Genomic DNA, 24,244 nt, shown 5'->3' with positions numbered 1-24,244 from the left:
CATCTATGGCAACTGAGAAACATAGCTTTATGTTGCCTGTTTTAGAATTATTTCTTGACATTAACATTTTTATGCACCCCCACATTAAGTTTTATGCTTGGATGTAATGCCACCAGGTAGGAATCCAGGTAAATGCCATATCCCCAATCCACAGAGAGTCAGAGCCGAACTGTGGGTTATCAAATCTGCCTTTTTATGTGCTGTTACTCATGACGTGTGATTGATACACACTGCTTTTGAAAGCTGCATTAACTGAAAGATGCTGGTTTGTGGAGGGGCAAAGAAGTACATTTACAGGCTGGCTTGGTTGAACTGTGTTGATTTCTCTCTAGAACAATCTTCACAATTCTTTGCTCACAGTTAGAGGTCTGCTGAAAGTGACTCAATGTAGATGAAAACAGCTTGCTTAATCATTCCTGAAACACGGGAAAAATTAAAATACATTTTTTTCTTTGTCAAGCAATAAAAACAATGCCAGATTGTTAATGCCTCTTTTGTACCTTTCACTTGAAAGACCTCAAAAGAACATCAAGGAGAATAAAGGCGAAACCTATTCCCCAATGGCGTCATTATACATGTAGAAGCCTCTAAAACTAAAACTCTAAAGATGTTCCGGAAGAGCAGAGGAATAGTGACAGCAAACTGAAGAGTGGGTCTCCGGAGCCTTATTCAACCTGCTTTGTTCAAATTCATTCAAATTGGATGATGAAAAGCAAAGATCTCATTTGTTTCAACATTAAAGTAGTAAATTAGTGAGTGGTGAGTTGCTAATTGTCCTGTAAAGCATTTAAGGTGCCAGGAGCGCCCCATCTCCAATATTTGAAATTGCATTCTTATGGTTGAAATGAAAGCAGCCATTAGAGTTGTGTAAAACAATGTTTTAAATAATTTAAGCTGGTTCCATTCAAACATGATTTCCATTCTGAAATATTTATTGAAGTTCCTGTTTTTATTTGAGATGAGCAAGTTTCATTTTACACTTCAAGACATCAAATAGAAATTCATTTTCAGTGTGGGGGTAAAGTGTGGAGATGGCTTAGTGCTATCCAGTTTCATCCCCATCTGTTTCTGCTTGCTTCTAGGGTGTAGAATTAGCAGGTTTGGTTAAATTTTACTTGAGTTTTTGGTGACCTTTTCTAATCCTGACTGTTTCATAATTTAATGTCTTGACCTTCCTTTTCTGTGCAGCCACCTTAGTGATAAATGCAGAGATTTAATAACTAGAACTAGTTGACAGGTGACCTTTCGTACATGGCCATTTCTCTTTGCTGGAGAAATCACACTGTTTTGCAAGTTTTAATTCACGTATTTTAATTATTCTATTGTCTATAAGCTTATTCACTGAGAAAAAAGGTTAAATATTTCATTCTTCTTACTGATTAAAATGTAAAGTACTTGGCAGTTGTCCCAATATATCATTCAAAAAAGATAGGGCAATTTGTCAGATTCTTACCCAAAGAAGAGAGAAGGAGAATTTTCTAGGGTGGTTGGTAAGGAGCAGGATGGAAAAAGGGGCTAGAAGAGTGAGCTGTCTTATGAGCAGGATGCCGGTAACCGTGCGTGTGCACACATGCGCATGCGCACACACGTGTGTATGTGTGTGTAAATTTAGAGCAGAGAAACAGAAGAGTTCTTTAACCCTGTGTGTACTAATTGAAGAGAAAAGTGACTGCGACTCAACAAAAGGTGAAACTTGGCGATCAGAATGAATGAACTGTGAGTTTTGGTCTTTTTTCCTTTTTTTTTTTAACCAGGCGAGGATTAATTGGATGTGTCATGGTAAATTGGTTCTAAGAGTCTACATAAATAATATTTAAACACAAGAAAATAAAGCTGATTAAAAACAGCAAGAATAGCCACATTTTCCTTCTACCCATCCCCATAGTATGAGAGTATAGGACCTTCTGGATTCCCTGGTGCTTACATTCTTCAGCATTTTTGCAAACAAGATTCATTTTTGTGCCAAATACTCATGCTTATAACAAAATAAAAATCAGCGTGACTATGAAATGAGGATAGTGTGAGTGTAGTATCCCAGTCAGCCGGGGTCCTGGAATCTTCACAAATACAAAGGGGAGAGTGATTCGTGAGTTAGAGAAAGGCTGGGCAGTCTAGAGCAACTTCGATTCTCAAGGACTTGAAAGCAGCCCTTGTGGGTTTGTTTCTAAAGTGAATTCATCTCCAGGAGACTTTCAAGTGGGCGGAGGTGTTCCCTCCAGCCACGGAGACCAGCTTATCAAAACAGCATCTGCCATGACCTTTTTGTTTTTTTCAGACATAAACTGTAGTCATTTAATGCTTCAGAAAGAAACACAACTCACTGCTGTTGTGAAAAAAAATTTGGAAAGCAAATTGAGTAAGAAGATGTGGAGGACCACTTTAAAGCTAATAAATGGGTCATGATTAGTTTATCTTAGACTGAAATTTCAGCCGTATTTCCAACTAAAAATATTAAGAAAACAATTTGCATGTAATTTCTTACACCCTGCTAATACCATTGCCAGAAAGGAGAGATTAATTCCACTTACATGCAAATGCTAGCATTCCTGAGGAGACTTTCATCCACTGAGAAATTTTGTCCTATTGTGGTGAAACTCTTGGGCGCTGGCATAATTTATAATTTAATACTGTAAATAATTTTAACATAATACTGGGTGAGATTTGAGGTGTTTGCGTATATGTGTATTAGGAATAGTGCAAATTAATAATAAATATTTCTTTAGTATCTCGCGCTTCTCAGTAGCTTCTTGAGTGCATATCATGAAAGATAACATACGCTCCTCTTTTAAACCTGAACGGTATCTAGTATCCACTGGACATCATGTTCATCTCAATTTCCTCAACTCTATAATGGGAAATAAAAAGTAACTAACTTTTGAAGAATTTATTATGAGAATTGAGTGGAATCTTGTAATAAAGTGCTGGACAGGATGACTGGCCCGTGATAGGTGTTCAATCATGTGCATATCAATAAACGTATTACACTGTACCTACATATCTCTATCACTCTGTTTATTTCCTTACTCCCTCTCTTATCCTTTCACTGTGCCCCAGACAGAAATAAAGTCCTTTTTTCATATAAGGAGGCAAATTTCAAGATTCATTTAAACAGAGAAAAGACATATATTTCAAGGCCATCCCTTAGGCCTTTAAAATAGTATATGAATTGATGCTAGTTGATTTCCCCCACATGGCTCAGAGCTGTGTACTGAGGTTAAATCTCACACTGATTGGAATTCTAAAATTCTTTTACCCTTTACAGTACCTTGCACAGAATAGGTACTAAGTAAAAATTACTTGGTTGTGTAATAGAGGTCACCCAGTTCTTAACTTTCCCCAAGCTGAGTGTTTATAACCAGTTATAGAGGTATAGTGTTAGTATACTTTTGCAGAGGGAAGAAAAGACCCAAATCAAATTTAGTGATGTTACCAGAAAAAAAAAATCAATATTTTAGACTTCAAATAAAAGGACCTGTTTCACACTTGTGGGCTTTCTTTTCACAGGGACGCAGTCACCCAGACAGGGCTGGCTGAATATTTGTGGTGATCTCGTTACAGACACAGCCTGAGCCCAACCACAGCATTTGGCTAGATGATGTTTTCAGTTTATGAGGAAAAAGATGGAGGGGTCAAGTTTGTTTTGGTGAAAAGAAACGAAAAATAGGGACAAGTCAACTTAAAAGGAAAATTCAAAATTAAGATAGGGCTTGATGAAGTAGAGCCGGATAAATCTTTCCAAAGTTCTTGGAAAACCCAAGGCCTCCATCTACAAACTGCTTACTGAGGCAGAACTGAGTGTGTAGAGACATATGGAATAAATTTTCAAGCAAGAGCCCCAAATCAAGTAATATAAACAAGTTCAGGAAACAGCAGTACATTTTAGCAAACAAAGTTGAGATCACAAGATGCAGCGATAAAGCTAATAAAAGGAACTGAGATAACCAGATAAGAGCAGCTCTTGGGTCAAACCATCCATTCGAGCCTAGGTACTTCTTCCTTTTTATCACAGCTCATTGTAGTTCGAAGGTGCCTTCAAATGAATAAATGAGTCCCTTGGGCCTTAGCAAGCTCTTCGGGTTACCTGAAGCTTCTGATTATGATGAGGAATGTTCCATTCATCTAGCCCTGCGCTCCAATCATACTGTAAAGATGGTTCCTGCAGCCAAGTGGTAATAGAGCTGTCACCATGTGCAGCTACGTCTCCTAGCTCCTCATTCAGGAAGTCAGACAGCTAGGCAGGACAGTGACCAAGCAGTATAGATATGCGGAAGTCTCCTACAACCCTGGCCACGGTGACAATATGGCCAAGTGAACAGTATAAAAGAAAGGGGCACTTTAAAGATCATCACCCACCCCCGAAGTCATTGCATTTGTAGCACTCTGTCCAATGATTTATTTGTTACATAAACAAGAGGCTGTTGTTCCCAGTGTTTGCCCTCAAGTTATTAGTCAGCTGCTGACCTCATAGCCTTCACAGCTGCAGCATCCCCACATGTAGTCATGAAACAGATTGTGATGTTTTAACTGATCACTTTCAGAGGTTACAATTGTCAAGTGGAACCAGTATGCTGATTCTTACTAGTTAAATTAAGCCTTGTTACAGCAGAACTACCCAATTCACTCTAATGATGGGGAAATCCAATGCAAATTGCTGCATTTTGTAGATTAGAACACATCCAAGGCTTTTTCTTTATATCTTTCCTTTTTCTTTTTGATTTTTAAAAAATTTGTGGAGGCCATATACCCAAAATGCTTGTATTATACAGTGAAGCGACTTCTTGGAACAGTAAATGGAATGTAACCCCCCCGCACCATATGCATCTTGGTGATAAGTTGGAGTGTGCCATATGACACACTTTAAATCAGGCATTGATTTGCATGACTCTAAGTGAGTTTGGAAGACTCAGCTAAGTGTAATGGATGTCAGGCCTGCTGCAAATCACCTGGCAGAAAGGATATTATCTTCTTCCTTATCGCTCCAGAAGACTAGGCTCCTAGAGGCATGAGGTAGGGTCTTAGACCAATGCCTGATCCCAAGAGGCATCCCTTTGAGCCTCCGTTTGGTCATTGGTGAAGTCTTCACTTATGGCACCAACATATAGAACCCCATTTCCAGGTGCGCTAATATACTCAGCCACCTTGAGTGGACCTATTCTAACCTGGTGCCTTGACCACCTGCTGTTCAGAAATCTTATTGTAGCAGGAGTGATGGACAGTCCTTCCCTAGCAGAGTTTTAAGACACTTCATAAACGACCTTTGTGGGCTCTACAAATCAAGTTTTTCTGAAATGCTTAATTTTGACACCTCAAATCCGTAGACATCGTTGTCCGTCTAGCGTATTTTACAGGTGCACAATAAAAACTAAATCAAAGAAGTAAAGTTAAATTAATGTAATAACTGTTAGTATGCCAAATACAGTGGGAAGCACAAGAATGTTCATCAAAGTAATTTTTCATTATCCAAAAAAAGTCAGATAATAAGTAAATTCTCAGCAGTAGGCAAATAGGTACACTATGGTATATCCATACAATGGAATATTGTGGAGGCATCAAAAATATCTCTGAGGAATATCTACTGACATGGAAAAGTTTAATAATGTGAAATTAAATGAAAAATCTAGGTTGCCAAATTGTATAAATGATATTTCTCAACTTGTCTAAAGTATTATATTTAGTGGGAGGAAAATGCAACAAAATATTGTAATAGTTGTTGAGCGATGAAAATATAGAGTTTTTATTCTTTTATCTATTCTTTTTTTATTTTTCAAGTTTCCCACAATGAATCCGTAATACTTTAGTAATCAGAAAAAAAGTTTTTAAAAGCAGTTTGAGGAGTTTTGTTATAATATTTGCTGCAGAAGTCTGTGTCCAAGGCATCTCAAGTCTAACAGGTCTGGGAATGATCTCCTATCTTCCTCCCCTGATCCTGCCCCTCCTGAAGCCTTCTTCTCAGTTCAAGGCAGCTCCAGTCTTTCAGTTGCTTAGGCTAAACGTCTAAAATTATCCTCGACTTCTCTCTTTCTCTCAGATCCTATATTCTATCTGCTGGTCAACCCAGTAGGCTCTACCCTCAGAATATATCCAGTGTGTGACCAGCTTGTTGCCTCCTCCTCAGCTACCATACCTAGTCCAAGTCCACCTCCTCTCTTGCTGGGATTGTGGCAGTAGCCTATTCTCCCAGTATCTACTCTTTCCTCCTTGTGTCAGTTTTCTACACAGCAGCCAAAGCTGTTAAAATATAACTCAAGTCAGTCATGCCCCTGCTCAGAGCCCTCCAATAACTCCAAAGTAAAAGGCCCACATGGTGTCTCCCTTGTCATCTTTCTGGCCCTAGTCCCTACTTGCTCTCCTCAGTGTCTGCCAGGCCACATTGCTCTCCCTGTTGTTCCCCTCCTACCTTGGAGCATTTGCAGTGGCTGTTGCTTTTACTATGCAGGAATGCTTTTTCCCCAAGTGCCCGTGGCCAGCCCTCTTACTTTACTCAGGTCTTTCCTCAGATATCATTTTTTTCTGAGGCCTTTTCTGATCACTCCACCAAAACACATACACACACATACACGTGCACACACATGTGCACACACATACACATATGTACACACACGTGCACACACACACACATCCTAACCCCTTTCCTTGCTTTAATTTTCCCCATTTAGCACTTATCTCCATCTAACATACTATATCCTATGCTGATTTATTTATTGCCTTTCTCACCTTGTTGAATGTAAGTTCCATGAGGGCAGGAATTTTTGTTTAAAATTTTCACAGCTGAATCTCCAACCCTGAGAACATGCCTAGTAGTTGCTCAAAAACTACTTTGGGTCCCGGCCATGGAGAGGAAAGATTGTCTGTTATGATTGTGTGGTAATTATCCTGCCTCTCAATTTACCTACCAAGATTGAACCTGTTGATGTGTTGATAAGTTTCTTCTGGATTGCTTTTCTCTTTGTCATCTAAATCAACAATTCTAGATGAATTGGAAAAGCCCAATTCTTTCTTAATATTAAGTTCAGTGTTTAGGCTCCTAATAAATTATTTTAATTAAGTTGCTTTCATTTTCTAACTTAACCACAATTTATTGAGCTCCTATAGTATTCCAGGGACTTCTGGAGAGTGGAGTTAAAATGAAGAAGACATTGATTCTTCTCTTCCAGAGCTTACTGTCTAGTGGACAGACATAATTAAACAATAAATCAAAGTACAACACAACTAATAAAATAAAGACAGTATCCAGTGTGAGAAGGACCACTGACCAATAAGCACAGTAAAAATACAGGATCAAATTCCACAAAATGTGGAATCTATAGAAGGGAGATGAGAAATATTTATATCAACAGAGAACATTGCTCCTTTATCGCTGTTTTGAAAGATAGTGACTTTTCCTCATGAAGGAGGGAAAGGGCAAAGAAATATATTTGGTTTGCTTGGGAGGAAAGACTGCAGGGAATACTAGAAAGAGCAGTGGGTTTAGAATTAGAAGATCTAGATTTGAATTTACCACTGCAACTTGAATCTGTTGTCTGCAAGTCCTGAAGGCTGATCTTAACCTCCGTGAGTTTCTGTTACCTCATTGATTAAAACAGGGAGGCTGGTAGTTAGACCAGCACTAGAGACCATCTCTATACTTCCCTTCTCTGAGTTCTTGAAGGAAGCCTTTCCTTATCCTTCTAGAATAAACATAAACACAAAGGCCAGTTAACATGATGACACAAGGGAATTTTTAAAGGTTTCTGTAATATTTTTCTAGCCTGAGACTTGTCTTAAGTAGTTCTGGGTTTTGAAAATCTTTTTCAGAACCGACCTCATCATTTGTTGAATTCTTCATATTTTTTTCCACTGGTACATAGCTATTCATACATGTAAGTAACATACAGAATTGATACCTGGATATGTTCCTTTTGCTCTTCTTTTTTAGCCACCATCCTTATTAAAGAGATCAAATCTTTCTCTATTTCCTTATTTCATTTGAGATTATGGTTTTGAATGAAAAATCATTATTTAGAGTGCAAAACAAATGACTGTTTTTCCATTTAATTTTCAACCAAAACAGGGGATAAAAGGTAAAACGATTTCTTATCAATCTGTAGTCACTTTTTAATGGACACGTTCTCTTGGCTTGATAACCTATGGCAGCTACTGTAGGATTGGTATATATGTTTCACAGATATTCCCACACTCAGCAATGACACATAATAGCTGAAGTTTTTGTTTTCCCAGAGCAACTTGTTTGGATAGGTAGAACTTATTAATTTACGTATTTCTCCTCCTTGCCTTGTCTCTCTTTCTGTTTTCCAGCCTTTGCAACTGGACTGTGACCTCTGTGCCATAGTGTCAAACTCAGGTCAGATGGTTGGCCAGAAGGTGGGGAATGAAATAGACCAATGCTCCTGCATTTGGAGAATGAACAATGCCCCCACCAAGGGTTATGAAGAAGATGTTGGCCGCATGACAACGATTCGAGTTGTGTCCCACACCAGCGTTCCGCTTTTGCTAAAAAACCCTGATTATTTCTTCAAGGAGGCAAACACTACTATTTATGTCATTTGGGGCCCTTTCCGCAATATGAGGAAAGATGGCAATGGCATCGTTTACAACATGTTGAAAAAGACTGTTGACATCTATCCGAATGCCCAAATTTACGTGACCACAGAGAAGCGCATGAGTCACTGTGATGGAGTTTTTAAGAAGGAAACTGGGAAAGACAGGTGAGTCCTCTAAGAAGCAGCCTTGTTGTCCTTTATGCTGAATCTTTGCTGAGGCCTTTTGCCACCCCTCAAATGAACAGAGCTAAGTTTCAAACTGGTTGTTATATGTTTTTGACTGGTATGATTACTTGATGAGCCAGCAGCTAAGCCCCATTTATTCCACTTACACTAGCTTCTGTTCTCTCCATTTTGATTGGCTTGAGGTTCAGAAAACACTGGATGCTTCCCCAAGATATCTTTAGATTTGTTCTTATTCAGCTCAATTTGCTATTGATTAAACTGGATTTTAGCTGAAAGCGGAAGTCTACTTGTTTTTGTTTCCAAACAGAAATGTTAAGGAACTTTAAGACCTAAACTCCTTTGGAAGTTGTGGCAAAAATTTACCTGAGACCACAAACACAACAGGCTATTGATTTTCTAATAAGCTTTCATAGCTCCTTGCATGCAAATAGACCCTATGGTAGTGAGCACTATAACTTGGAATCCAACATGTTAAGCAGAATATCATATTGAAATTATGCATTACCTAAAATCATTAACAGCAGATTCTTGGAGTGGAAGGAGGTATACATAGCATTCATTCAATCATCCAAAAAACAGTTTACATTTTTTCATTACATTTGTTTTTTTCTGCAGCATTCTATAACCTACCCTTCCCACTTCCTTTTCTTGGGGGCTCCTTTCTTATTCTTCTCATGCTTCCTCTCTCTGCTCCCTCTTCATCCCCCTCATCTCTCACATAACTCTATGACCCACCGTTTTTTCTTCCTCTTTAAAACGATAGCCAGTATATGGAGAAGTGGAATTATGCGTCACTCAATCTTAATTCGCGTATCTAGTTCTAATAAAGAATTGCTAAGCAATATATTGAAACCGTTGTTAAAGTTTTGAGTTATCTGTAAATTTTGCTTACATGTGTAATAGCCATGGTTAAATTGAGTGTTGGCTATAATTCTAATATTAACTTTCTGATTTCCTCAAAATGTATCTTTTTTAGTATTCACTATTGTCAAATCTAAACTTTTACCTACTTGGGGGTATGTATTTGTTTGGGGGGAGTTTCTGATATCTCTGGGTGTAATTTGAATGCTGATAATCATTATAAATCTTATTTGGACCAACTCTCCTATTGAAAATGTGGGTTGAATTTAGCATTTTCTAACTCTGAGCACCAAAAATGCACAGCTTCTAATGAAATGAAAGACAAAAATAGGCAGAATACTGGCCCTTTCCACTGTTAGAATTAGCAAGAGGAATCCTAATGGTTAGATTTGAATTAGTGTAGCTTAAGCAGTGCAAAGAGACAGGCAGTAGAGATAAAAGGAGTAGGTACATGCTTCGAAGAAATACTCTCACATATAGCATCATTCTATATAAATATGACCGTTCTCAAGGGGCTTTGGAAATTTCTGGTCTCATTAGCCCAGAGCAATGCAATTAATTAGATATATTTGGTTTTGCATTAGTCATAGTTAGCCCTTGCGGTGTCCCTTAGTCATAACTATAAGCCCTGGAATCATTTTGGGGTATCAGAGAAGAGCTTAGCATGCCTGTGTTCCTACGCGTTCATACCATGTTGGCTTTTGATATGAACAGTATGAGGATTCAGTAAGGCAGGGCTGTCACAGATGTGTGATTGTACAACAAGAACTGAGAGACAATAGCTTTGGGAGATTCATTTTCTTACTGGCTGTGATGAGGAAGCTGTTTGTCTAGTGGGAAAAAGCTCACCTCTTAAATTAATTTGCAAGCATCATTCAATTGGTAGAGTTACCAAAATAAAAGTAGAAAGAAAGTTAAAATGATTTTATGATGTTTTCTTGCTGTTTTCTTCACTGAGTCTATTCCTGTCCAGTCGCTTCACTGAGTACTGCAACCAAAGAAGACAATTATGCTAGTGTTTCAGAAATGAGCAGGACAGATGGTTTTGGTAAAATATGGCATGGATGACAAAAGGTTGACCAAAATGGGCTCAAAGACTGCTGTCTCCACTGCGATTTAAATCTATATCCTAACTTTAGCTGTGTGGATTTTATTATCTAAGGATTTCCCATAGTGACCTGGTATTCATAGCCAAAGTTCAAACAAGAATATTTTTTAACTTTTTATGAAGGAAAATGTCAAACTTACGAAGTAGAGAGACTAATTGTGTCATGAACCTCTATATACCCACTGCTCAGATGGAATAATTATTAACTCATGGCCAGTCTCTTTTTCATCTATACCCCTAACATTTCTCCTTCCCCAAAGATAATTTGAAGTAAATCCCAGACATCATATCATTTCATTCATAAATATTTCAGCATATATCTCTAAAAGAAAGACTCTTAAAGATAAACACAATGTCATTGTCCTACAGAAAAGTCAGCAATACTTCCTTAATGACATTATAAAGTGAGTTTTCAGATTTCTCCAATAAGGTCTCATTAATATTTTTAAGAGTTAATTTGAATCGGATTAACATAAGGTCCATACATTGTTCAAATCAGGATTAGCATAAGGTCTATACCTTGAAACTGATTGATATGTCTCCTATATTTCTCTCAACCTATAGCTTTTCTTCTCCCCATCTCCCTTATTGAAAAAACCTAGTGGTTTGTCCTATAGAGCTTTCCACAATCCAGATATTGCTGATTGCAGCCCCGTGGTATTTCTTCTGCATTGTTATTTCCCTATTGAGGCTTTAGCGGATTCAGGTCCAACTTTTTTTTTGCCAAGACCATTAGGTGGTACTTTTATTGGAGGAATACTGTCTAGTTTTCTCTCTTTTTATGCTAACCTAACACTCATTAATGATCATTGTCTAGATCCAATAATTCATTAAAGGTTGCAAAATAATGATATTTCATCATTTCTTTTTCATTTATTAGCTCATATAATTTGTAAAGAGAAAGTTGCCCTCATTGACCTTTTGGTTACCATGAGATAGAAGATAGCACACATCCTTTATCTCTCAGTTCTAATGCATTGGTTCCCTAGCATCCTTCCAAAGTGACCAGTAAGTTTATTATTATCAATATTTATGTATTAATTTATGTACTTAAACATGTTTAAAGTATTTCAATTCGTTAAAATTATATCGTTATGCTCAAATTGTCCTTTTTTGGGCTGTGGCAACCTCTTCTAATTAATTGGCTTTTGAGTCCTTTTGACATGTCTTTAGTAGTCTTGGATAGCTTCTTTGCTTCCTGGTATGAAGGATGTTTCAAGCTCTTCTTGTCGATGCCCTAATGCAAACCTAGATTCAGACATTTCTCCAAAAACATTGGTCCTTTTAGTATTTAAGAGAGCATAATCTCGGCGCTATAGGCGCTCATTGCTTCTGGGTTGGTCTTTGTTTCTTGGTTTTTTTCACTGGACAGAGTTAGTATATAAACAATATATGCTGAATGTGTTGTTTAAAGATAAAATTATTATGAGTTCAGACTGAGACTTCTAATTCAAATTCAAGGCTATCAGGTTTTTATTTTACCTCATCTATCTTACATCCGTTTCTTTTTTCTACCATGTTGACAATCACACGTCCTAGTGACACCAATGTAATTATTTACTTGCTTTATTCCACAACATGCACACGACAATCTTAGAGTAACAGCACAGCAAGCAATATGAATACTGTAAACATTTCGAGATTATTTTGCAACAAAGAAGACCTTTTAATGGCAAGCACTCGTGGGGATCCGCGCTCACAAAGTGTGTGCTCGTTATATCCTAACAAAATTTTATTTTTCTCCTAAGCAAATTGGAGTAAGTTAAGTGGTAGCTGACACTGCAGGTGTGAGGGTGTAAGGAAAAAGGGATATCCATTTAATTTGACGTTTGTCGTAAACCTCTTTGGGCTGGTTGGCTGTACTGATTAGAAATTTTTAGCAAGTGCTCATTTTTGCCATCAAGATTTCAATGGAGAGATTTTTGTCACTGTTGTGATGCATAGTTTACAGAATTAAAAAAAAAAATCCTTAGTAGTTAAAGTGGTTCATGATAGGAAAATGATTCAATGGATCTCCTCAAAGAAAAAATTTATCTTTCAGCTTGCTTCTTGAAATTGGCAAAATCCTTTTTAAAAAATATAAGCTCCTTCCCCAGTTAAGGTAGGCATTTTTCATTTTTCCAGTCGTTTTTACTTTTGTTTTAAGGAATTCCTCATTGAGGAAACATGAAGTAGTAAAGGAAACATGTAATACTGTTAAATTTCTTAGAATGAGTTTAGGCCAACTCATAAGCGTATTGGGATACTTTTTCAAATGAAGTGAAATTTAGTTTGCTTTCTTATCAGTTACTGACTAAAATTATTAGGCTTGTCAATTAGAAAGAGAGATCTTGTGGGAAAGTCTGAGAGAAGAGGAAGAGAAGACTGCTTGCCCTTTCTCTCTCCATCTTCCGGGGCCCAGTTTGCTCTGGAATTCTGGATCTACTGGGCAGTGGTCACCTTTATATTTTCACTTACCAAATATTTTTCTGGGAGACAACCACCTTCAACTAACCAGAATCCTTTGGGATTAAAGGTCTTACATTCAAAATAATCTGGACCAAAATGGATCTCTTTTTCCCCTTTGAATGATTGGTATGCATAAATAATATTAGCCTGCTGACATTTACATATTTGCATTAATACATCTTAAGGCTGAAATACTCTAGAGGTGCTGTAGGGCTGATGGTGGCACATGGTGCCACACTCAACATTGAAAGAATGTGATTATGTGCCTGGCCATGTACAGATGCAAAACAAATGTTCACTCCCCTGGAGAAGCAGCAGAGAGCTAGCGTGAGATATTCTGCCTACCTGTGGGCAGGTGGGCAGTTGCAGCTTGCATCCCACTTTAGACATACCTTGGCAAATGTAGGCACATTATTTAATTAAGCAATAATTGAGAAACCTATAGTCCCCATTAAAAGCACAAAGCTAATTTAAGGCTGATAAAGGGCCCTGAGCTGCCCTAAATAGGTCTTAATTAGCTGGCACCAATGTGGCTCCGCCTTCAGGGATGGATGAAATTAATGAAAGCAAGCAGCAAATAGATCAATGTTTCAAGACGTTACTGCCCGAGGTGCAGAGAATGAGAAGGGAGGGAGTTCTTTGAAGGATCATTTAGGAAACAGGATACACAAAAGTCACTTTCAGAAAAAACTGTCATAATGGCAAACTGATCCATAAATATCAAGATGGCTGCATGGCTCGTCTTTGCCAGCAATCTCCGTCTATTCCCACTCAGTCTTAAGGAGAGAAAAAGAAATCAGCGATGTGTTGTTTCTCATTGCCTTCTGTTGGAGACAGTTTTGTCATCTGGTGTGGGTTTTAAGTGCAGCCCCGGTTTTGCTATTTCAGCTTGGCCATGTCGAATGTTTCTTGTGCCACTGCGTATGGACTTTGGGGTTTAAATTGGCTAACATCCCTTAGGTTTGCAAACCTTTAGTAGTTTCTAGAGTGAAAAGAAGTTTCAAGCCTTTCCCCTGAGAATTTGGGAACTCTCAGAGTCCCTTCTGTTGGGGCACAAGGCAGGCAAGCAGTGCAGCAAGGAGGCGGGGCAAAAAAAAAATTAAAAAAAAACCAAAACTGTACTAGTGGGCGAGTCAGCCAGGAGGCACAGAAACATGACTCGTTCACCCAAAGAACTGCTATTGCTCTACGCTGACTCTAAAGATGTCTAGTAATTTCTAACCCTGGATAAATAGGTACTAACCCCCAGAAAACCTGGATCAAGAGAAAATAGGCAAAGAAGAAAAATTCTTGGATTGAAAGACAAGACAGTATTAAAAACAGTACTTTCCTTTTTTTTATTTTTGAAGATGGTCTTTGCAAATACAGCATCTCAGCACTTTTTCAGGAGCAACGTTGACACACCTCTGTTAAAATGAATTAGTGTTCCCACCCCAGCTGATGTGTTTGGCAGGAACAATGAGTTCACACAGCAGTCATGGGCAGACTCAGAGGACTCCTGAGACAAAAAGCATAATAAGGCATTGCAAGGGCTGTTTTCAGGCTAACAAGCATTGGGAAACAGGGGACTTCCTTTTTCCCATATTGATGATGGCATCCAGTGACCTCCATTAGGCCCCCTCTATAGTACATGTGTTAGAAATTAAAAACTCAATAAAAAAGAGGGAAGAATCTATTTTAATAATGGGAGGACAGCAGGGACCTTTGCCATTTATCAAGATATCAGTTCCAGCCTGTCATGTGTTTAAAAACCTACACATGCACACGCACACACACTGGGTGAAACTAGGATATATTTGACAAGACAATTTAGTTTAGGATTAAAACAAGAGAAGCATCTAGGATTCAATGACTATATTTTAAAAAGGGAGGCTGTGCAGATCACTAGTTGTAGAAATCAGGATTTGCAACCAGTCTGCTTAGGGAAATAGTGTTCTTTTGGGCCTGAGCTATGACTTGGCAGAATGGCTAGATACACAGCCAGATTATACTGCATGGAAAGTCCCAATAGACGCTTACACTGAACATTCCTTCAACGCAAAGGCTTTTGGATGTGACAAAGGATGTGAAACTCAGAGATGAATAGGCCTAAATTAGAGACCTCATTAGAACATATCCACAATTTTAAGTTTTATAAAGGCTTTAAACCTCTTTTCTTTTTCTATTTGTTTGTTGATTTGAAGTCATGGATTTATCTCTTCAGTCGATTTGTTTCTCTCCTTCTATAATTTGGATTTCTCCTCTCTTTTGATTTTTCTTTTTTACTGCCTCTGTCACTCTTCAAGTTTATGTCAAAATTAAGAAAATTAAGAATATTTATATACTTTTCCTTAAGAAATGTGAGCCAGGGGCAACCATTTCAAAATAACCTTCACAATGTTTGAGATGTTATAGGAACTCTACAAATGTTTATTGAATTCAATTGTTGCTCCTCTGAAAACAAAAATAAGAGATTTCTTATTAGATGTGATATTATTGACCTTCTAAATGGACTTCTCTCCTCAGGTTTTTTTCTTACTAAAGAGTGGGTTCTCCAGCTCAGTATAATAGTTTTCTTTCTTCATTCTTTCTTTCTCTTTCTTTCTTTCCTTGTTTCCTTCCTTCTTTCTTTCCTTCTTTCTTTCTTTCTTTCTGTCTTTCTTTCTTTCTCGCTCTCGCTCTCTCTCTCTCTCTTGCTTGCTTTCTCGCTTTCTCTCTCTCTTTCTTTCTTTCCTCTCTTTCTCTCTCTCTCCATCCCACAGTACTTTTCAAGCTTTAATGTGCATACAGTCACCTGCTAATTCAGGTGATTTAGGGTAGAGCCTGAGAATTTGCATTCTGAACAAGCTCCCAGGCTAGGAGAATGCTGTTAATCTGCAGATGACACTTTGAAGTGTGGTATTTTAGATTGTTTGAAAGAAAGGACAAGACAATGTTTCATTGTTCCTTGAACCAGAGAAATACATAAGTGAAGAATAGTTATTTCCCAAATTGCCTTGGTAATTTGCTTGTGGTTGGATCCCAATTTTGTGACTATGCCCTGTTTCTGGCCAATTAATCAAAGGGCCCAGAAGTCCTCAAGAATCCAACTATGGACGGACTTATCTGACATTATTGTGTTTATTTGTCCATTTCTCTCATTGGACAATACATTTCTTAAGGTCTGTGCCCATCTCCATTTTATTCTCAGACTTAACATAGTGGTGGTTTGCCAGCAAAATACCAAATAAATGTGTTGTTTACACTCTACTTCTTTCAGCTGAGTGGCCCACAGATACTTCAGGTCCAGAACCTCAGTAATAACTCGCTTTCTTTCTTCTATCATTACCACTACTGCCGCTCTGGTTTAGGCCTTCTTTACCTCTCAGGTGGGTGACTACTCACATAGTCCTGCCTCTACACCTTTGCGGAGATTGCTCCCTCTGCCTAAATTGCACTTCGTCCATCACCGTGCACACAAATGCATCTTTTATGACTAAATCAAATGTTGCCTCTTCCAAGAAGCCTTTTGTAGTATCTCTAATTATAAGTCATATTTCTTCCTCTGAAAATCCATAGCGTTTGGACTTTTTTTTAAGAGAAATCATCACTCTCTACCATGCATTATTGCCATTTATGCCTAATCTCTCCAGGTGGTCCCTAAACTCGTTGAGGGAATGCCAGCTCTTATCTATTTGTTTTCCTGCACTTAATATAATGTTTGACTCTGACAGGTATTCAGTAAACATTTGATGAATGAGTGAGTAAATGAATGAGTAAATGAATGAAAGATATAATACCTGATAGGGTTTTTTTAAGTTTAGAAGTCCCTTGCCACTCACTGAAATACTTGTTAACTTCAAAACACTTTTCTTCAGTGTATAGGGGTCACAGTAATGCCAAGTGAGGCAAGTTCTAGGATTGGATTTTGATAGAAAAGTTTCCACACTTCTACTCAGAGAGACCACCCCTTGCTGTGTCTTACCCAAAGGTTGGCAAATCTATTACCTTCTCTCGGGATTTTGTGACTGGGTACTGGGTTTTTAATAAGTCACTGACAGAGCCATTCCTCAAATACAGGTTTCCATTTTAGTTTCACTTCAGTGGCAAAGTAGGTTCCCAGGACTTCGCTCACAATTCTGTTAGCTGTCATTTGTCTGTGAGAAAACAACCCTAGCACCCAAACCCAAGATTATACTCCTGGGTCTTAGGAAGCAAATACAACCACCACCACAGAAGGCAGAAAATGAAAGACCTGAGGCAAGGAGAACTGATCACTACCCAGCTGTATGTTCTAATTGTCCCCTAGAAAACATTTTCTTCTTTGATAACAAAGAAAGTGAATTGTCTAATGAAAATACTTTTAAATAACTTCATGATGAACATAAAGGAAAAAAATTGGTAACACTGTTTTCCAACCCACTGCATAAGTGTTGATGAATTTGTACATAGACTCAGAGGAAAATTAATGAAAATATTTGGACATAATTCAAATGATGTCAGTCTTTTACTCAAAATCCTGGGATGGTCCCCTATTTCCCTTGAGTAAAAGCACAAGTTGTTACAATGACTTACAATGACTTCCAAGGGGATCTGGCCCCCTGTTTCCTCTCTGACCTTTATTTCTTAAACTTCCCCCGTGCTCACTCTGTTCCAGCCACACAGACTGCCAGGTTGTGTCTCAGACACACTAGGCACCCTCCTGTTTCATGTCTTTACTTTAGCTCTCTGCTGGATCACCCTTCTTCCGCATCTACTACGTGATCAGTTCCACCATCTCCTTCAAGCCCTTGCTCATTTGTCACCACTCAATGAGTCTACCATGATACTACTGAAAACTGAAATCCCCACTTCCCATAACCAGCATTCCCAGTGCTCCTTACTTTGTTCTGCTTTTCCTTTTTTCCCATAGCACTGTTTCCTTTCTAACATTCTATATAATGTACTCATTTATCATTTATCGTTTTTGTCTCTCTCTCCCACTAGGATATAAGTTCCCTGAGGGCAGGGATCCTTGTCTGTTTTCTTCACTGATATATCCTGAGCACCTAGAGTAGACCATGGCATATAGTAGATACTTACTATTTGCTGAACGAATGACCGAGAGATGAAAAACAATTAAATAAATAAAGGATTCAGGCAAACTTGCAAAACTTGTCTGAGGGGGGCTACCAAAGAAGTTTAAAAGGAAGAAAATGCATATATTCAGAAGCTCTACAATTAAGCTAGGCGTTTAAGGCAATTTGTCCTGCTATTGTTCTTTAAAGGGATACTAGGATGGCAGATCTCTTAGTCAAAGAGGTCACCATGTCACTCAAGGAACTGGGCTGACTGATTTTTATTCTTCAGTACATGGACCAGTTGTTTAAACAGAATTGGCCAAATTAGCTAGTTTCTTTGGTATTCAGCAGAAACAGAAAAAAAAATCACTGATTCTTACTTGGTTTGGTAGAGTGGTGGTTCCCAAACATGAGCCTACATCAGAATCACCTGGAGGGCTGGTTAAAACTCAGATTGCTGGGCCCACCTCAAGAGTTTCTAAGTTGGTGGTTCTGGGCGAGGCCTCAGAGTATATATGTCTAACAAGTGCTGTTGTTGGTGGTCCTGGGATCACACTTGGAGAACCACTGTGGTAGAAAAAGATTCTAAGGTATCAGGAATCATATTCAGTTATTTTGAAAACATTTGGTTCTATAATCTTTATACTATTGGTGTAGTGTTATGTGAACATGTAAAGTTATTTTTAATGGTGAGAATTTTTTAACCTTCTGTGAAAATCCCACTGCCGCTCTGTCATTTTGTTCCTCGCTTTCTTAAGATCTTGCTCCTCTGTAATCGTGCCAGATGGTGCTGCTCATTAGCTTATGAGGAAGTGATGCTTTATCATTCTAGACACAGAGACAAAGCATTCTGTTCTCTGACTTTGAGTCAAGAATCAACATTGGAGTATATGTTCAACCTACTATTTGCTTTACAATTTTGCTCATTAGGTATTTATTACCCTGACAATATATGAGCTAGTCATTATCCCTCTGTCATGTGTTTCTTTCAAATTATATTCATTTAAAGTTCATATTGGCACTGTTTGACAATTGCCATCATCACAGCATTACCTCCACTAATATGTAATTGCTCTTTTGCCTGAATTATCTGGGTGAGGTGGTTATCTGGGAAGCATATCCATAAAATTAAGATATTGGATAATATTCCATTTTCTGACTCACCATGTTCCAATTGGATAATTGGGGCAATTGGTATTGCTGACTTGTAAAAAACAATAAAACTTGAAGACAGAAACTAGTAACATTATAACCAAAGTCATCATGTTCTTTTTCATTCGTTGTATTCTTTCCTTATAGGAAAGCGGAATGGGGAAAGCATATGACTCAATGAAAAGTGTAAAAGAACTAAAGAAAACAAAACCTGAAGCCTGTGAGATACTGACAAGTGGATGGGGAAACTTTTCCCATGTGGAGAATTAGTTAGAATTCAAGATCTGAAAAAAAAAAAAAACCCCATATTTGAGATATTCAGTTATTGGAGCAAAAGCAATTTTTTAATTTATAATTTTCACTAAAAGGGTAATTAAAGTTAGTGATGATAACTCATGCAAAGGCTCTATTACAGGCATATATGTAACAGTTTCTTGATGTGATGATAGGTTGTTTTTTCTCCCCAAGAATGCTTCTCTACACGGTCAGAATATTAAACATGTCCAATTTTCTTCATCTTTTGTTGATTGGAGTGTGGGAAAAAGAGAAGAGGTCATAGATGGAGTCTTCTAGGGGAGGTTGTCAATCTGTCTTAATTCTTCTAGTTGATAGTAGATCTTTGACCATTAAATCTTTATCAGCTAAGATGTTAATATCCTTGTGATGAAATGAGTATCCTACAGCATAGTTATATCATTTTGGAGGGGCAAAACTCTGAAGATAAATGCAAAACAAAGAATGGTTGCTTTTTCAAGGTGACTTTTCCACGACACATTCTATATTTCTAATATGTTATGCAGTCCTAATCTGTCAGTCCATAACAAATACAGTTGCGTATATTTAGGAGTGCATTAATTTTTTTTCCATCAGTGGAGCAAATTTCACTTATTCTTCACAGCAATCATAATTAATTTGCCCTTTATCTCCTCTTTATCTCTTTACTTCACTCATAACCCATCTGACAGCTCACCACTCCACCTTAATTAGGAGAGAATTGTCTTCCAAAGACAGAACCATTGGCAACTCTGTCACCTGGAAAGAATTACATAAAATACGTTAAAAACAGAAATGACTTCCCAACTGGTTCATCATATTTTCCTTAGCAGGTGGATTCTTGGTGGGCAGAGAGCATGTTTCTGGTGTTTTTGCTGCCAAGCACATTGTGGGTGTTCAATAAATATTAAATAATAAGAAGAATTTCCTAATTAAGATGAACATTTTTCTATATCAAACAGATGGTGCTCAATAGGAGTAGCCCATTATTTACAAGTATGACACAAGGTGCTGGCAATTGTCTAGGAAACATGGCTCTCACTTCAGATGCTGACTCTATGTTAAAGCAAACTTTTGTGATGAACAACTTGATCAATATGAGTTAATGTTTGTGATAAAAACTGAGAATAGGGATGGACTTTGTGTGTATAAGTCTATAATTCTGTTGTTTTGGTTATTAATATTGCCTTCTACTGTAAAATTATTTCTTGCTATTTGCTGCAAGGAAAGTTTTGGCAAATCAGTGTCTATCTGGTTTTATCCCATAGGCTCACCATTTGATTTGAATCTACATTATAGCCTGATTTCTAAAGAGATTTTTCTTCCAAGTCCTTTGAGTATCTTTGTGGTTACTAAACTAGATGTGAACACCTCCATGAGATTTGCAATGCTTATATTAGTAGCTGAAACCTCAGTGGAACTAACGAGAGTTAATTAGGCATTCCCAAAATACACATCATTTTATGATTTTGCAGATCACCCCGATGAAAATAACAGTCTAATTTCGTCAAGTCATGTAAATTATAGTGAGAGGAATGATGAGAGTAGGCAATTCTCAGTTCTTTGGAGAAGTTAATTTTGTTGTCAGCACATCCACATTTCCAACAATCACAAACCACAGGCAGAACCTTCTAGCATAAGTGATATTTGGTGATCATATACTGTTTCCATTTCTAGCGTCTGCCTTCTATATAGGGTCTATGCAAATAGGGGCTTTCAAGGATGTAAAACTAGCAGCTTCCTCGATTAGGAACTTAGTGAGCAGCTGCCATGCTTTCTCGTAAAGGATAGAAAACATCCTGTTTACTAACATACACCCACATGCCCTCACCCACATACACTCACGTCAAGCTATTCTATTTAGGCAGAGTGTTTATTTTGGTTTGAGATAGGCAGCACAGAAGTGTGGTGTTATTCAAGGATTTTACAAACATTTCATTAGTTCTTTGAGCACATTTTCCCTGGATGCTGACTAGGTGTCAGACATTGTCCTAGATGTGAGGATTCCACTGATATTTGGAATATATTCTCTGGTTTTATTGGGAACTCATCAGAGGTTCTGGCATGTGTTGGCAGGTTCTTTGCATCCAGTCTCACCTCCCTATTTTTAATATTTATAAATCATGCTCATCAGGCTGTCAGTAGGTAGGAAATGAAAGTAGTCGAGAAGCCCTGCCAACAGAGAACAGATCCCAGAGTGAACTAAAAATATGTTGACCACAAGGATGTGCAGCAAACAGATGCATTCTTAAAGCAGCCAAAATAAGTTTTGTGCCAAAGTCCAGGCTTACTTCATGTCAGATAATCAGTGGGCTAGAGATTTCACCTGTGCTCTCGATAACCCAGTTAAGAAATCATGACCATGTGCTTTTTTATTAGCCTGGAGTCTGCCCAGAACATGAGCTCATAAATACGTTAGCTTAAGTAAGGCTTGTGATAATATAGAAGATGAATCATCCTATTTTGAAAAGTATGTATTCTATAACTCAATATGTCTGGAGTCCTCCCAGGGACTTATATGATTTTTCTCCCTCATTTCCTTTAGGTCTTGATTCAAATGTCACCTTATTAACAGCACTTCTTTGACAACATCCTTCATCTGCCCCCCATCTGCTTACCAAAATCTATTGTCCTTTATGTCACTTGCTCTTGTTGGTCTTCCCCTCCCCTAGACTGTAAGCACCATGAGAGCAGGACTGTGTTTTGCCCAGTGCTGTATCTCTGCCCCCTCGAATAGCACCTGGCACATAGGTGATGCTCACTACCTAGCTGTTGAGTGGATGTTATGAGTCTCTTTGGAATTGTTGCTTCCTTAATTTAAGAAGCAACACTGGTCAAGAACTCTTAGGGTTGGACCAGAACTTAGAAATCTCTACCCCACTGCATCCCAACATTTTTCATACCAATATTCTTTTGTGCAATTTTAACCCCACAGGCTTTATGCTTTGAAAGATGTGATCTACAAAAAAAACACATTTATTAAGTAGTATTCATTTCTCTGTCTTTATAAATCTGAGATGAATATATCTTCCATCAGAAATTCTGATAACAAGAAGTGATATAGTTCCAGCCGAAAACCAAAAAAGTGGCTGTGTCGATGAGACTTTGTATTGGATAAATAAATGATTCCTATTTGACTTTTTAAAATTTTATGCATAGCTCAAGAATCACTATTGTCAACTTCATGATCCCCTTGTACAGAGATCTCAGTAAGGAAACTCCAAAATGAGCCCAACACACGCATGTTGTGAGTGAGGAAACCTAAGGCCAGGGAGATTTAGTGACTTTCTCAAGGCCACACCTCTTATTGTAGGGACCCTTCAATCACAGGGTCTTCTTAATCTTAGACCAAAGCTGTGTTTACTGGTCCATGTGGCTTCCCCACCATTGAACTGAGCACTAGCTGCAGTGCTTCTCAAATGTACTCCATGGACCACCTGTTTCAGAATCTTCTGGAAGGACTTGATAGAAACATAGCCTCTCGGGCCTGTGGATTCATCATCTCTGGGAATAAGACCTGGGGCTCTGCATTTTAATTACTTCCCCAGGTGTGTCTTACACATACTGGTGTTTAAGAACCAGTGACCTATTATATGCCAGGATTCTTGACTCTCCTCCATTTGAATTGAAAAATAAAACATTCAAATCTTATCACCAAACCATATGAATATGCATTTATTGAACACTTTTTGACAAGCAGCTTTACTCAGGGAGGTACACTGGGCCATGTTAACATCTGTTTAGTTTTGCCATCAAGTTAGATAATATAAGCTATGAGGTACTCTGCTATTTTGGCTTTAAATATAACTAGTTCATTAATTTCTTCCACAAACCTTGTAGAGTGCAAGGTGCCAGGGATTCAAAGATAATTGGGACAGCCCCAGTGTCATTGGGGGAGACACATGTGGTTTCACGAGCTACGGGGAAGCCCTGAAGGGTTTGTGATGCCTCCATATGAGGCCTCCAGAACAAGTAACAACCAGCCAAGCCAGATGTCTAGCAGGCTACATTTGTAAATCTCTTTGCAAACTCCTGGACATCTTTCCAAGTCCACGAAATAGTCTCAGTCGTCACAAAAAGAATAATGAGGGGATCTGGGAGTTCTCAGAGGTGGTGGTTAAAAGCAAAATGTCTATTAGCTATTACTGTTATTGTTGTTATTGTTATTAGTGCATAGGACCCATAACCACTGTCCAGTCACATCGTCCTTTACCTTTGTTCCAATAAATGTCCCTCACTCTTCATCATCTTTAGGAATGAATCATGTGGTTCATCAGCATTATTACTTCTTGACATCCAACCTTGAGATTGAACAATTCAAAAAATTTCCCAGAAATGGCTTTGTGTGATGTTAATTTAGTTCTCTGGATGGTGAAAACTGTTTAAGACATTTTTCAAAGGTTAGGCTATTGAATATTTCATACCATGGAAATTGTCTTAGGAAAGAGTTGGAGACTTAAGGCCACAAAAAAAATGAGGGAAAATATTCTTGAGGAAACCTTAAAAACTAGAACTTCTGAGAAGAATGTTAATGTGATTTTTCTCCATCTTGAAATTTCCTCAGGCATGTGTTGAATGAGCTGACTCAATGGTTGTCGTTTTGTTGTTCTTTCCATGTTACTTTGCAATTCTCCCTGTGGCCATCATATTGATTTCAA

At 38.1% G+C, this 24,244-nt stretch overlaps 1 protein-coding gene across 8 annotated transcripts in view; it reads left to right on the top strand.

Annotated features, from left to right (window-relative positions):
* The window catches only part of ST6GALNAC3 (ST6 N-acetylgalactosaminide alpha-2,6-sialyltransferase 3), a 498,406-nt gene that overhangs the window by 302,857 nt on the left and 171,305 nt on the right, over positions 1-24,244 (top strand). For all 8 annotated transcript variants that reach the window (XR_011438880.1, XM_023641833.2, XM_023641831.2 and 5 more), the window contains exon 3: positions 8,296-8,705. Coding sequence is in view for 7 of the 8 variants with exons in the window: in XM_023641833.2 (XP_023497601.1) it covers positions 8,296-8,705 (410 nt within the window). In the remaining variant the exon portion in view is untranslated. The remainder of the gene's footprint in view (positions 1-8,295; positions 8,706-24,244) is intronic.

Source organism: Equus caballus, chromosome 5, assembly GCF_041296265.1.
Source record: "Equus caballus isolate H_3958 breed thoroughbred chromosome 5, TB-T2T, whole genome shotgun sequence".
NCBI classification, from domain to species: Eukaryota; Metazoa; Chordata; class Mammalia; order Perissodactyla; family Equidae; genus Equus; species Equus caballus.
Note: the sequence above shows the minus strand (reverse complement) of the source record. Positions and strands in the feature narration are given on the sequence as shown.